Source organism: Xiphophorus couchianus, chromosome 16 (genome assembly GCF_001444195.1).
Source record: "Xiphophorus couchianus chromosome 16, X_couchianus-1.0, whole genome shotgun sequence".
NCBI lineage: Eukaryota > Metazoa > Chordata > Actinopteri > Cyprinodontiformes > Poeciliidae > Xiphophorus > Xiphophorus couchianus.
Genome location: NC_040243.1, coordinates 1,184,840 through 1,200,570, shown reverse-complemented (window position 1 = coordinate 1,200,570; position 15,731 = coordinate 1,184,840). Strand labels below are relative to the sequence as shown.

Sequence of the window (15,731 nt, the reverse complement as noted above, 5' to 3'; positions counted from 1 at the left end):
TAATCAAAAAATAATCTGCAATGTTTTCAGTAGGAAGATAAAACGTTTCAAGGAAATCCAGGTCATTTTGTCAGATATTACTGTGAAAACTGAAAGATCTGCTGTGGATGGAGAGGAGGGACTTCCTGTGATGTACAGAGTCTAAAAGTATTCAAACCCCTGAACCTCCTTCTGTTACGTCCAGTAATGTCCACAGATTAATTTGTAATTCATTAGGCTTTTATATGACAGACTAAAAGAAATAGTTCAGATTTATGAAGGGGAATAAATGTTTTATCTTAAACTAAAATTTGAAACCTGTGGTGTGGATTCGATTTGAATTCCTCCAACCGTAAAACTGGAATCATGAAAATAAATCAGAGTTTGGGTTTTGCAAACAAAACAATTTGGAAAAAATAAAGTTTTTTTGACAAAAGGTTTTTGCGTTAGCATGAGTTGATTTTTTTGTCTGAAAGTTTATTTCAGTAGAAACTTTTTTGCATCATGTGACCAACAACAGGATGTTACTACTGCTGAGAAGAAGACGACAGGAAGTGGCAGCAGGATGACGGTGCAGCATGTTTCTAATACCATGAACAAATTTATTCATGTGATTTTAACTGAATTTCTTATTTAACTGAAAATTCTGTTTTTTATAAATTAGTGTGAAATCAACAGTTTTGCTCTCTTCTTATCAAAGCAGCTGAAACCGAGTCAGACTGGAGGACATCTCTGGTCTCAGTCTTCAAGTCCTGCTACAAATTCTCAATTGGATTCAGACCTGAACTTTGACTAGGCCAGTTTAACACCTGAACATGATTTGGTTTAAGCCATTTCTTTTTGCAGTATTCGTTGTTTTAGCGTTTTCCTGGCTGATCCTCATTGTCCTGCGTGTTCCTGCCTTAACAAATTCAGATAACTGGATTATTTCTTTATTGCACCTTCAGTTCCTGCAGAAACAAACAGATTAACGACGGTTCCTCTGCTGCAACGTCACATTTAAAAACATACATCACAGCGAGCAGCCGCTCCTCTGTGATTCGGACAGGAAGGTGCTTATTTTTCCTGCTCAGCGTCAAACAGAAGGTCACAGGTATCGACCTGCATTCATAACCATAATAACCACGAACGGAGCTGTGTGACGGGAACAAAAGAACCAAACTGGGAATGAAATAAAATGATCATTTCGCTCAAATCCAGGAGTATAAAGGCCAGTTTTGCCCTTCATTAAATAAAAGGTAAAATATTCTGGAAGGAAACATATTTTCCTCCAAATCATTCAAATGAATATCACTGGATCCTGATTTAAGTTAGAAAATTATATTTGTAATTTGTCTTAGATGTAGCAAATAATTCTGATGATTCAAACTCACCAAAAAGAGTAAAGTCAGATTTAATGCAGAGCAGAAAATATAAGAATATGTATTTATTTTTTAATGTAAACATCTGTAATGTGGGAATAAATGAAACACACACGTGAATTAATAAGTGTGTATAACACTCATGATGATCTTTAATTATTTGTAAAACAAAAATCCACAAGAACAGTCATATGTTGTAGTTTTGAAGTTAGTTGTGCAATAACATTTATACTGTTTCCATTCATACCAAAATGTATAATTTTTGTTAAAAATGACAAAGAAACACAGAAAAGTCCTTATTTCATTTAAAAGGACAGGAAAGCCTTCATAGCTGCAAAGGAATCTCACAATCTTTAATAATAAATAATAAGTGGCTGCAGAATTATTCAGCACGAAAACAAAATATTGCACAAAGAGAAAAGGCTTTGGAGATGACATCATTATTAAAGAAGGAGCAGAAGTTTCTGAGATTAGCTGCATAAAGTGAGTGGATGCAGATATTTGCTAACAGCAGAGCAGCTAACACCTTCTGTCAGCCGCACAGATCAGATGTTCCTCATTTTTTGCAAGCAGACCAAAGAAAGAAAGAAGAAATAACGTAGAAAAACTGACTTCAGAGAAAACAACATATAACTGACATCATTGATTACAAACCTGTCATAAAAAGTAAAGTGGCACATCAAGTTTAAGAAATACGTTTGTTAAACTCAAGATACATTTGGCCAACATTCCAGACCCCTAAAAACTCTGATCTCTTCATTGGTTTGTTCATAAATCAGGTCAATAAAAAAAACAAATCTATAAATTATGAGCAACCCTCTAAATAATATATCATGATGGATTGCTCTTCTGCCACTAAAGTTACAAAGCTCAACTCACAAATAACATCGTGTTCATGTATATACAGACGTAGAGAAGAAAAAACCTGTAATTACTTTCATCAGTAAGACCAAACCTATGTGGGATTTCAAGGTTTTATCAATTAAATTAGTGGATATGTCAGGATTAAAGCAACTGGTTTTAGTGGGACTGAATAAATTTGTCCATTCAGGATTAATTACTGTCACTCAAACCATAAAGTCATGCAGGAGAACAAAACGCTGCAGACTGAGCAGTTTGAGTTCGGCGTTACTGTGGAGCTTATCTGACGTGGGTCTTAGGGATTCCTCCAATCTGTCCAGTATCTCCAGTATCAGCGTCTCCTAACGCTCCCAGTGGTCCCAGTATCAGTGTCTGCAGGTTCTGAGTCCCTGACAAAACTGGTCCTGTCTTGTTGGTGTTCTCTTTGTGATTATGGCTAGGATATCCTCGGCGTCACGTTTTGGGATCATTTTCTGTTTTTCTACACACAAAACAAAACGAAGAAACAAAACTTTCTAAATCTGACATGATTTAAAAGTGTGAGATCCAAATAACTTTTCTTTATGCCAGTTTTATTGTCCACAACTTGAACTGCATTCAAATGTTACAAACCAAACGATCAGCAACAGGAAGCAAACATGCTAACGCTAGCCTAGCATAAAATTATTCAACATGAAAACGGCAGCAGCAGAATTTGATTAAAGTCCTGTTGTGTTTGTTGAGTCAAATATATACTTATATATAAAACATAGTGTTTTCAGACCGTAGTAGCAGTCGTCTTACTGAGCTAACCACCGCTAAATAAATCTGCAGCCGGATTAAATATCTGCTGCTGCCATCAATATGAGACACTGGATCATCCAGAACATTTCTCTTATTCATCAGATGCTTTAATTTACTTTAAAGCTGTAAAGTTGTTGATTTTATTCATTTCTGTTAAGAATTGCCAAAAAGCTAATGCCAACTCTGATTAAAGGACGTGAATCGGTACCAGAGACTTTTTCCTTCAGCATTTTTTGTCAGTTCTTAGTTTCTTGTTTCTTTCAGAGTAGATCATTTCCTTCCACCTTCACCTCTTTCCATTTGCTTTTGGAACTACGGCAAATTCTTCTTTTGATGTGGATATTATGTTCATTATCAGTATGGTCCTGGAAAGCAGGCGTCACACGGGTCCAAAAAAGGAGAGAAGGGGAACATCAAGTCACCCGACATCTGAGATACATCGCTTTAATGCTCTCTTGTGCCAAATAGCACATTTGCTTTGCAATCAAGAATTAGAAATTCACGTTGTTTTGCTGCATCAGAGTAAATTAATATTGTCATAATATATATTTTTTAGATAAGGATTAGATGAGTACCTAGGAATGAAATGCCATAGCTTATGAAAGTCCCCAACAGGCCAAGGTGCCAGTTTCACTTTCAGTTTCAAGCATCTGACATGCTGAAGTGAGTGAGTCTTCAGCAACTCGCAGTGAAATTTAAAGTGATGTCATTTTCTGTCATTTCTTTGATATTTGAGTCCCAGTTCTGTCGGTTTCAGTGTTTCATGGAATATGTGGCGAGTCAAACATGTCTGAAGAATCAGTGGCATCCTGGTTTATCTGGAGAAAAGCAGAGATGCAGCAGCGCTAAATACACAGCGAGGCGTGATTTATCAGCGGTATCTGTCTTCCTACACCTCTGAGACTAAAGAAAGGTAAGCAGCAATGTGACGGGTTTAATAGGAAACTGCATGGGCTGCTCTGAGATTTACATGGTGGCACAAACTTGACCAACAATAACATGATATCACAAAAGTCACGCTATTATTGAATATGCTTATGAGCAATATGTAGGGGAGGGGCAGGGTATAGACAGCCACAGAAAACTGATCATTTTTAATAGCAATAGGTCATCGTTTTTCCACCAAATTAGAGGTGAGAGATGAAGACACCCGTCATCTTTTATTTTTCCTGTAATTTCCACAAGATCTATAACACAATAACTAAATATTATTTATAAATTTCTGTTAATTCAGACCAAACATTAATAAAAAGTCTTGAAGATGGCAGTAATGTAACTATGCAAAGAGTCCCATGAACTCTGCGCACCGTGTCGGTGGATGGTGGAGATTCACAGTGGAGCATCGACTGCCAACATTTCTCACCACAAATTCCTTCACTTCCCACAAGTCTAATGGGTACCAGTAGGTTTGATGATCTAGTTGGGCTCCTAGTCCAGTTTCTTCTCCAACAAGGAAGCCACCGGGAAACCGACGCAATGCGGCAGACTGGCTGACGCGCATCCATGCGACTGGTTGCATCGTCTCTCAGCCTGCAGCAGTTCAGTGTGAAAACGGTTTGTCGCAGTTTATTGTGCAACAAAGAGTAGCGTATGCGTAGACGTTTCCAAAAATGTACCTTTGAACAGATCTGTCTGAACTTCTGCAGAGTGAAGAGTGTCTGAGTACGTTGGGGCCTTATTGAGGACAGGATGATGTCTGGGTCTTATTTTTGCTTTTGCAGCTGATGGAGTTCTGTTGGGACCTGAAAGGTCCACTGGACGGTTTCTGACCATGAAACAACCTGACTGAGTCAGCTCCTCTAAATGGCTTAAACTGGAATACTCCCTCCCAGTGTTGATCATGAGTTCTGGTTTGTCTGATGAGTGGAAGAGTCAGGGCCTCATCTGCAGCTGTGAGCTACAGAGCTCAGCGGTTTGCCGGTCAGCCCAAGACTGGATTCTCTCAACAAAACTTTGAATCCAAGCAGCTGGGAAAGGCTTCCTCCATGGGGCGGCTGGGCTCTGAAGACCTCTGAGTAGAACTGCTCCACATTGAAAGGAGTCAGCTGAGGTGAATTTAATCGGGATTCCCAGGAGGTCAACCCAGAACCTGCTGGAGTAGTTAAATATCCCTTCTGGCCCGGGAACGGCTGGGGATGTTTCAGAATTAGACTGAGCTGCTGGGCAGAGGAATGGCTAGTTTCCCTCAGAGCTTTTCATTCTGACCTCAGACAAGCAAAGCACCACAGACGGATGGATGATATTTTACAACTTATAAATTGTGAATTATATTTTGCTAAGGTTTGGTATTTTTTGTGGGAAACTAGAAAAACGAGGCGTACCACGCTAAAGACTTTGACCCCAAAACTGTGATATGAACCAAACCAAGGAATCTTTTAACCTCCAGCATTTGCTTCATATTCTGTGTCCAGTTGGACAAATTCCAAAAACAGCAATAAAATCACTCAGCTAATCAAAGTTTGGATTTCAAACTGGATTGATGACAATGAATAGGAAACTCCCCCTGCCTGCTGGTTCGGCTGGTAAACCATAATGATAATACTCCACAAAGAAACCGAGACAACGACACATGACAAAGCATACTGGTTCATTTAAGAGCTTATGGCATTCTATACAATAAGGCATTGCTTTAATGAAAAACACTGGACAAACATTTCACAGTTTAATCAGCGTTTGATTGGCACGTGACATCTCGTCAATCAAGCATGACAACGTCTTCAGACTGATTGTTTTCGTCAGACTCGACTCTAGACGATCCGCAACGCTGAGGCCTGATTTGTAGAGATGGAAGCAACTGGCCAAAAAATGACGTTTCATACAGAGCCATTCTGCGCCACCAGCTGGGTTAGAAAACAACAGAAACACTCCCAATGCACATATTAGATCCACATAATTTACAGACATCGGTGGAAATAATACTAATCTGGGAACTTTTCCTTACCTAAAACAGAATTAATAAATGGAAACACCTAATAAACTCCACTTGGGACAGTAGTCCAGAGGGGCATTATGCAGCTAAAATAGCATATTTACAATCATCTATAGTATGCAACAAAAACAGCCTGTTTCCCTTATAGTCTAAGCTGATATGTTCTGGCCGTTTGTCAAAGAACAGAAAACCTAATCCAAAAAAATGGGAATTCATTAATTGTGCTTTTTAACCCACAGATCCCCTTCACTGCTGAAATGGGACAATTTCAAGAGGCACCAATTGAAGTGCGTACATCAGATAATGAGTATCTCTAAAGCTATAACAAAGACTGGAAATACAAACAGTAAAGAGTTTATTTATATGTCTATAAAGGTGGTACAATTCCCTTTGAGTCCTACGTCTGGTTTAAAAAATATTTTCTTCACTCTGTCCTGCGTCCGACAGGAAGGATCTTTGTGTCAACGAGCAAAGCCCTTATGATGCTCAGAGAAAAAAAGTCTTTGCCAGGATTTTCCTAGTCGTCCAAATTCTGGATCACACACAAAGCTAAAAAAACAACAAGAAGAGTTTTAATGACGGATGCTGATAATGTCCGTTCACATTTGTGATGCATTTCAAGAATCGTCCGACACGGTCTTTAGACAGTTACCTCATTCTTACTGGCAGTGCGGTACGTGTGGTGGTGGCCGGGAATGTACTGTAGGTGGTCCACCGTGTGTGTTCGTCGGGACGCGAACGCCTGCCTCTTGGACGTGGACGTGCCAGCGTGATGGTTGACCATCAGCGTGTTGTACGAGTCACTGGAGGCAGTGGGCTGAGAGTGCATCTTGGTCATCTTGTGGCGGTCCATGACCGGCGTGGTAGGCATTAGCATGTCGGCGTGAGACATCGCCCGCGCCATGGCCTTCTCCCGGAACTTGTCACGCCTCATCGCCGGGGACAGCAGAGGATCCTGGGAGTGGAGGCGGTCCGCCGAGAGCAGCTGCTCGTTTGAGAGGTTGCGGCTGCTTCCGTACGCGGCGGCCGCCATGGCACCGTACGACGACAAGCCGTAGTCTCCACGCCGCGGTGTCCTGGGGGGGGACAGGACGTGGTCCTGGGACATGGCCCTCTGTACCCGCCGAGGGCGCTGCCGCTGCTGCTGGTGGGGCTGGTGGTGCTGGTGGGGCTCAGCATTCAGCTTCACCAAGTGGGTTGGTCCTCGACCAGCAAAGTCAGGATGAAGATGCTTCCTGGGGTAATAATCATCCATGTCTTTATCGCCTGTGTGGAAGGAAAAGGAGGTCAGAGAGAGAGAGTTTCTCAGAAATGGATCGAAATGTGATTTTACTGTGTTAGTGGGAGAAAAGGACTAAAAGGACTAAAGGACTAAAAGGGATAAAGGAGTAAATGGGCTAAAAGAACTAAAAGGACTAAAAGAACTAAAAGGGCTAAAAGAACTAAAAGCGCTAAAAGAACTAAAAGGACTAAAAGAACGAAAAGGGCTAAAAGAACTAAAAGAACTAAAAGGACTAAAAGAACTAAAAGGACTAAACGAACTAAAAGGGCTAAAAGGACTAAAAGAACTAAAAGGACTAAAAGGACTAAAAGAACTAAAAGAACTAAAAGGACTAAAAGAACTAAAAGGACTAAAAGAACTAAAAGGACTAAAAGAACTAAAAGGACTAAACGAACTAAAAGGGCTAAAAGGACTAAAAGAACTAAAAGGACTAAAAGAACTAAAAGGACTAAAAGAACTAAAAGGACTAAAAGAACTAAAAGGACTAAACGAACTAAAAGGGCTAAAAGGACTAAAAGAACTAAAAGGACTAAAAGGACTAAAAGAACTAAAAGAACTAAAAGGACTAAAAGAACTAAAAGGACTAAAAGGGCTAAAAGGACTAAAAGAACTAAAAGGACTAAAAGGACTAAAAGGGCTAAAAGGACTAAAAGAACTAAAAGGACTAAAAGGACTAAAAGGGCTAAAAGAACTAAAAGAACTAAAAGCGCTAAAAGAACTAAAAGGACTAAAAGGTCAATGACCTCCACGGTGGACGGCTGGCTATAAGGAAATCTCATTACCTTCCTGTTTTAAAGCATTGATGTAACTTCAACCTTTGTGTCATTTAATTAATTTCTCCATTGATAGAACAATTGTTGCCATTAGCTACATTTAATCGATATTTATGAATAATCTATTTTTGTTCATAACTACCTTCCACATTAATAGTTATTTATAACCAAACCAAAACTATTTTTGGTTTGGTTATAAACTACCTGCAGTAATTTTAGGTTTCCAGTCCAAACATCCTTTAATATGTTGTAGTTTGTTGCTGCTGTGGAGACATGTTGGTAAATACATAACTAAAAGGATGTGGAGGAAAATCACAGCTTCTACTTTGGTTCTTGTTTTTAATTGAGTGTTTTTTGTTTTCTTGCAGATGGCTGACATGGGTGGGCTGCTCTGCTCCTGCTGTGCATCGTAATGAGGTGAACCGGCTGTGACCTTTGGCCTCCGTCCCTGCCGGGTCGGTTCACACGGGACATTTTGGCTGAAAATGCCAACCGAACCCAACCAAAGGCAAAATGATAGAAGCATTTTCACTCCTGCTCTCACACTGGGAACAGCACAAATGTTTGATACTGTAACCGGCATTAATACAAACCAAAACTTGATTATTCACAGATTTACAATGTTTAATTTTACCAATATTATTTTCAGACTATAATTATCACCATTTTAGATTGACATCAACAGAGAATCTGTAGGAGAAGCTAAAGATTAGGGTGATGGTACGGAGGGCAAAGAATAAAACACCAACGGAAACAAGCAGCATTATGTAATAATGTAATAAAATCAGGGTTTAAAAAGTAATAAAACGTCATTAAAACTGCAGTTTGTAACAATCGACACAAAATAAAAACCTTGGAGGCATTTTGAATCATTTTGAAGACATGCAGGTTAATGGACATTTATTCAGTTTACATATGAATATGATCTGAAACATGATGATCATTAGAATGATTAGGATAAATACAGTTAGTGATTATTAGATAATGCGCCATATTATTACATCATCATTTCTAAAACCAGCTGCGTTTTCTAATAATCTGTGAAAATAAATCCCTGAACATGTTGTGATACTTTCTGCTGCATGTCAGAACTTTATTACATGATGCGATTTTGATGAAGTTTTATCACATTTTGAAGCCAGATTTTATTACATTATTACCTACTGCAGTGATATTACATAATTTCTTTTTGACATCCATGTCTTTTATTTTAATGTAAATAAAAACAGAGAGCTGGTGTTTTGCAGATTGTGATTCTTCTCCTGACAGAAACAAACTTTGAATAAAAATAATTTTATCCCTGAATCTGAACCTTTGGGTTTACGATGGCCTGGTTCTGACCGCCTGTAGCGGGTCGGCGCCGGAGCCAACATGTGAAGCTGGTGATCCGGGTTGTCTGTTTCGGCTGCAGTCTGCATGAAACGGCCATGGAGTTATGATATCAAAGCCTAATTAAAGTCTGACTTTACTGAGCAAACTGATGCAGCCTCTTCACTTCACAGGGCTGAGATAATTAAAGAGCATTTCTGCTCATTTTTCATGTGACGCTGAAAAACAGCAGCTCTTTGCTATTAGCCTCCTAAACTCCAACCGGAGCTGCAAACGTTCATTTCCACAAACAGATAATTAAACTCCAGCTTCCACTTCACTAAATTACATCCTGTACAAACACTAGATTTATCCACCACAAGGCTGCAATCATGTAATGCAGACGCGTCTGAATCTGGTGGGAGATTCTTAATAAAGCGATCTGTGTGTGTGTGTGTGTGGGGTGTGTGTGTGTGTGTGTGTGGAGGGCAGCGGCATCACGTCTTGGAGGATGATGGCGTGCTCTGTGTTGTGTGACATCACAGCGTTGATGAAGGTGACATCACAGCGTTCTCCGTCTGCCTCGTTACAGCGAAACGTTTCTCCTCTGCTCTCATTTTTTAAATCTGCTAATTAAAACATTACAAACAGACCACACTAATTGAATTTAGTTCATTATTACTGTCTTTTGAAATAGTTTTATTAAATAAGAACCAAATTAAATGTGGCCATGTTTCCTTGTGTGGAGTTTAAATCCAGTGAAACAGAAAGTTCTTCCTCCTCCATCTGATCCAACGTCATGCAGTTTGGATTTGACCTGAAAATGAAAAGCTTTTCTCTAAGGGTTTCGATTTATGAACAATTCTGCAAGCATTTTTCTTTTTTACTCAATAAAATCACAAGCAAATATGACTTAGTTTGATTCATAATTATAGTTTTGCTTTTAATCCTAATTTAGGTTTTATTATTGCTAGCTACATTTTAATCTGGAATATATGTGTAATCTCCTTAATCTGCTTTTAAATGTGTGAAGATCTGTCAGATTTTTTTTACAGATTTTTGGCAGATTATGATTCTATGTGTTTATGAATATATTAATGTAGTTTTTCAACACTGCACTCAAAAAACAAAGAAAACAAATTCAACGAAAGCCAAATTAGAAATGTTGTTAAGTACACCCAGGTGAATTCAGACGATTGTTTCTCAGAGAGACTCCAGGCCCGTTGGCCTCCAGGTCAAAGGTCACTGCATGTGCAGCTTCATGTCAGGTTTTATGAACTCCTCTGTATGAAAAATGTCCCAAAGTAAAGAATCTGTCTGGCTGTTAAAAGTTTAAATATGATTTAGTCTTTGAAGAAAAGGAGCAAAAATCCTCCACAAATATGTGATAAAATAAAAGTATTGATTAATGAGGTTCTGGTTGTTCACACAGCTTTTCTATCTTAGCTGCTTATTGCTTAATAAATAAAGACAGAGCTGGATTAGTTGTGTTTTTGTTGGTCTGATAAGAAATGAAAGAGTTAGTACTTTCCTTTTTATTTTACCAAAGCTGCTCATTCCTTTGCAGATTTATTTTTGAAACACATCAAACCAGATAAACGCTGGAAGGAGATGTTTCATTCATGCATCCTAATGAATCACCAATGGCGTCTCTAAGTAGCTTTCTGTCTGTGTGACTTCAGACCTTGAGTGGCGGCGCTTTAAAGTCTGTTTTACCCGAGAGCCTCTCTGGTGAAAGAATGCTTTTAAAAGAACAGCAGCACTCCGACCAAGAGCCGGTAATGTTTCTGCTGAGAATCACGTTGAATGTTAAACGCCTCTCTGGAATGAAGAGCGTTTTATAAAAGATTTACAGTCAACAAATCTGCTAAATGTGATAACAGCAAAAGCCAAACGAGTTTCTGCGGCTCGCATAAGTTGAGTGATAAATCAGGAACAATATGGGAAACAGCAGCTCCTCTTATCTGTTCCCAGAGTCTGATAGATGAAAGCAGAGTTTCAGATAAAAGCAGGAACAAAATGTGGCTTGATTAAAGCAGCGTCCTCTCAAGGAGAGCTGGAAGGGGAAGCAGAACCGAACAACAAGGTGGTAATCACAACGTGAAGCTGCAGGCGGCCAGCAGGAGGCGATACCAAATATTTATTATGACTACTGCAACCGTATCACCGATACGATACTTCAGTTTGATACATCATCAAAGCTCCGACCTTTTGGTGTTTTTGAAGTTTTTCCTTTCAGTTATTTTGCTCAAACCTTCAACAGAATTTGTTCAAAGTTAAATATCACTAACATATAATTATGACTTTTTTGTATATTTTTCCTAAATAAAGAAAGTGCAAAAAAAATTACAGAGCAAATCAAAACTAAATCTTTTTTGAAGAATAGTTGAGAAATTGCAATAAAAAAATTCAAATGTCAAAAGGGAATCAGAAGCTGAAACCAAACATCAATTTCAGCTAAAAGCTAAAAGTAAATAAAAATCATCTGATTTCACATTTTTATCCCCTGAATGTTTAAAACATTTTTAAATTTGTTAACACAAAAATCTCACTAAATCTGTTGATATTTCATTTGAACATTTTTCTGTGTTTTTGTATAAAACAACCTGAATGTGCATCAGAGTTTGATGTTTCTGTTAAACTTCTCAGAAATATTCAGGTTCTCCATAAGCAGGGCTGAAGTTTTTCTATCTTTCCAAACTGAATTTTCCTTTGAATATTTTATTCATGCTCTTCAAATAGGAGAATATTTGGAGTTAATTTCCACAGAAACATCCGTGAATAGTCGGGCTCCACAGTAATTCCTTCTGTTTGCATTTCTTAAAGGTTTTAGGTTATTTTTTAAATATTAATACAGTTGACAGCTTTGCTACCGACCAAACAGTCCTGGAAGGGAAGGCTCCTTACTTTTGGATTAGAAATCATTCAGTGTTCATTATTTTACTGTCTGTTCAGATTCATTTCTTCTGTCCCAAACAGTCTGAATGACTGGGTTCTGCTGCAAGAGAGTGATTATAGAAGAACATACAGTATAATGTCCAGCCACATCATTTAACATCATTTAGGATGTTAAATTATGTCCTGTATAATGCCTCATCAGGCTAATTGTTAGCTTCAGTGACATTAAACCAACAGAAGAAAGACATGAAGCATGCAGCAGTCAGCCCACATCATAATGACACTGCTAATCTCACTCTGAGGATAATGAACTGTGGTATTGCTCTGACATTACGGCGCCATCACGGTGGCATATTAACCATATTCTACTGAAAAGGCTCTTAATATGTCATTAACAGACATTAGCAGCATGACTTGGGCTGCAGATGGGATCAGATTACACGGCGGTTCCACGATGAGGCGATGGGAACAAACATGGAGGCTTCAAGCGTTTCAGGATCATTTCTTTACAAAATGTGAAAAGGTGAGCGGACGACCAGACGTGTAAATACAGGAGCGTCTCATTAAATCAGAATATCATCCAGACGTTCTTCTGCTTCAGTCAAACTCCAGTGATGAAGATTATTTTACCCACACCGATTCATTTCAGTTGTTTCTCTCCCGGCTTACAGCCACTGTAAATAAACACCAGACCAACAGACCAGGGATTTGATTATGAAATATGAACAGAGTCCAGGAACCAAACAGGAACTGAGCTCACTGAGGCTCCTGGGTCCTTAAAAAGTCTTAAATTCTTGCATCTAAATTTAAAAATAAAATAAAAACAGTAAACATGTTGATCACATGTCTTACATTTTGTAGAACTATTAAATCTTGTATATTTCACTTTTCTGCAGGCAAACATTTGAGTCACGCAGATTTCTTCATTCTGAGCCTGGAGGAGGTTGAGGCTACCGCTAACTCACTGCTAACATAGCCCTGCTAGCTAGCTATCGTTTCTGCATGTATCATGGTGTTGTTGACGTTTGGCTCATTTCTGTTGCCGATCCATATGATTGTGTGCAAAACAACTTGATGCTAAAATATGAAATCTGCTACTGTTTTTCATGTCTTAATTTGACAAGTCAAATTTCTCATATGTCATGTTTGATTTATACAGAAACTGAAGGTACCATGGTTACTTGATTGTGTTATGAAAAGGCAAAAAATATGCAAGTACTTGCTCTTCAAGTTTGCAACACTTTTTCAATGTGTTATATGAATTTTCCTTCTTAAATATGACTTATTATGATTCCTTTAACAGGTTAGGATGGTCTGTGGCCTATTCAAAACCTGTTCATTACAATTTTTACACAAAATGATTTGCTTCTGCTCAGTTTTGCCTATTTCCAGCTGTTTTCCGGACTCTGTCTCTTTAAATCCAAATAAGCTGCTGCTGGCCACGCCCCCAACTCAACGTTTACACTCGCAGATGAAAATGGCTGCAAACAAATGCGCAATTATACAACTGTGCATCTTTGAAAAGCAGAAGTGGAGCCTCCTGCACAACCAACAAGAATGCAGTGAGTGGTTTCTGGATGCTGAGTCAAGAACCAAACACTTGAGTTTTCCAGCAGCCATTGTACATGCAGCGGTAAGACTAGCTGACCAAACATGCTGGATCTCAATTTGGGTTGCTAGGCAACGGGCTGGGTAATGACAATTGTTGACAATTGCGTTTTTTAAATGCTTGGGCTGTTTTTTAGTAGCAGTTCAGATAAAAATGTGCAAAATGTGAATCTTGCACATTAGATCTCCTCTAAAGATATTCTGACTCGCAGAGACGCCCTGTTCTGGTCACAAGGCGTCATCAGGAGCATGCAGGGGCGTGTCAACCCGTTTCTGGGCGGGGCATGAGGGTGACGTCATTCCGGGTCGCTCGTTTCCGACGGCGACGGAGGACAAATGGAGGAGCACCTACTTAGTCTGTGAGGAGAGTATTTACTTAAGTCGGGCTTGAGCGGCAGCTCGTAGGACGGCTGCAGGTGGCTCAGGTTCTGGAAGGATCTGGACAGCGAAACGTCGTAGGGCTCGGTGGCCGAGGTCAGGATGTTGTTGATCCGCTGCGGCCGGTCTGCAGGGAACAAGGGAACAAGTTGCACTGCGGTCAGAGAAAGAGGACGAGTCAGAGCTTAGTGAGGGAGAAATGTCCAAACTGAAGATCTTCAGGTGAGGCTCCTTTTGTTTTACTGAATTAGGTTTGAAATAAAACTAAAATAGAAACTGAATGCTGCATGTGTTACATGGAACATTTAACTTTCAGCTCTGAACGGTTTTTAACTCATAGCAGCCAAGAAGTTCAGACATTTCGACGTTCTTCAGAGGTCATCTGGACTTTTCCATCTGCTGTGGCTTGTCTGGGAGTTTGCATTTGTTTAGTGTGGAGTGACCCAGAGAGGTAACTGGACTCCAACCAGTCAGAAAGGCTGTTAGTGTTCCAGTCTGGGGAACATCGGTTCTGGTTTCCTGCTTCATTGAGCGAACCAATGTGAACAGATTCAGCCAGGAATTACACCGCACCATCCCAACATTTACTCTGAAACGTTTCAATGTTAGCGTTAGCTCCAGTTTCATTAAGGCTTGTTAGAAGTTCAGATGTTTTAAGGAAAATTAAGAGGTCACCACAATAAATCATTTCTAAGCTTTTTTTAAAATCTTTGATGCGACAATTTATAAATCTAATAAAAATTTCAGAGATGCAAAAAATAGATCCAGTAACCTGGTTGGAAACCCTGAAACTAAAACCTGATGAGGAAAAGTTTCTAGTTCCAACATTCATTCCTCAGTTCACACACTTTACTTTAAGGGTCAGAAGATTATTAGATTATTATCAGATTATTTCTTACATTTTTCTCACCTGAAAGTTGATTAGTTTTGTGCAGGATAAATGTCACATGTAGAGTTAAAGTTACATACACAGAATAAAAAACAGTTTTCTGACTGTCTGAAGTTGGATGAGATCAAACTTCTCTTGTTTCAGGTCCGTTAGAATCAGAAAAATTATTTTTATTTGCTTAAAAACTGAGCAAAAACTTTTAAAGATTTTTTTATGACTTTCTTTGAATTCAGATAAAAACAGACGTTTGGTCTGATTTAACTTCACACAATCAGAAAAGAGGTTTTTTATTTGGTGTATGTAAACTTCTGGTTTCAATTCTATAAAGTGAAAATTCTGATAATCTCAGTTTTTGAAGGAAGTAGATTTTATTAAAGTTCTAGATGGTTGAGAAGGATAAATTAACAAAATGTTTAATCTTAGTAACAATAACGAGATATTTTCTGACACCAATGTGGCTCATACTCTGATGACAGAAGCAGATTTTGTTTGATAAATCATAAATTAGGATTACATCTTTGGTTTATGCAGCTGAAGCAGTGAGACAGGATGTGTGAAAATGAAACAGATCAAAGGAGTTGTTGTAATAATCTAAATATTAAAATGCAATGATGTGTTTTCAGGTAGAAGGAAACATTTTGAGCTGTTCTCTCTGAAGTTCCAGCTGTTATCTGGATCCAGA

At 38.8% G+C, this 15,731-nt stretch overlaps 1 protein-coding gene across 6 annotated transcripts in view; it reads right to left on the bottom strand.

The window, feature by feature from the left end:
* Window positions 1–1,456: 1,456 nt before the first annotated feature.
* shisa6 (shisa family member 6) overlaps window positions 1,457–15,731 on the bottom strand; it is an 80,372-nt gene continuing 66,097 nt past the window's right edge. For 3 of the 6 annotated variants that reach the window (XM_028042597.1, XM_028042594.1, XM_028042595.1), the window contains 2 exons: window positions 14,135–14,287; window positions 1,457–7,179 (listed from right to left, as the gene is read on the bottom strand). In XM_028042597.1, the coding sequence (XP_027898398.1) occupies window positions 6,554–7,179; window positions 14,135–14,287 (779 nt within the window). In that variant the 3' untranslated portion in view covers window positions 1,457–6,553. The remainder of the gene's footprint in view (window positions 7,180–14,134; window positions 14,288–15,731) is intronic. The other 3 variants (XM_028042596.1, XM_028042598.1, XM_028042599.1) reach the window with 3 other exon arrangements.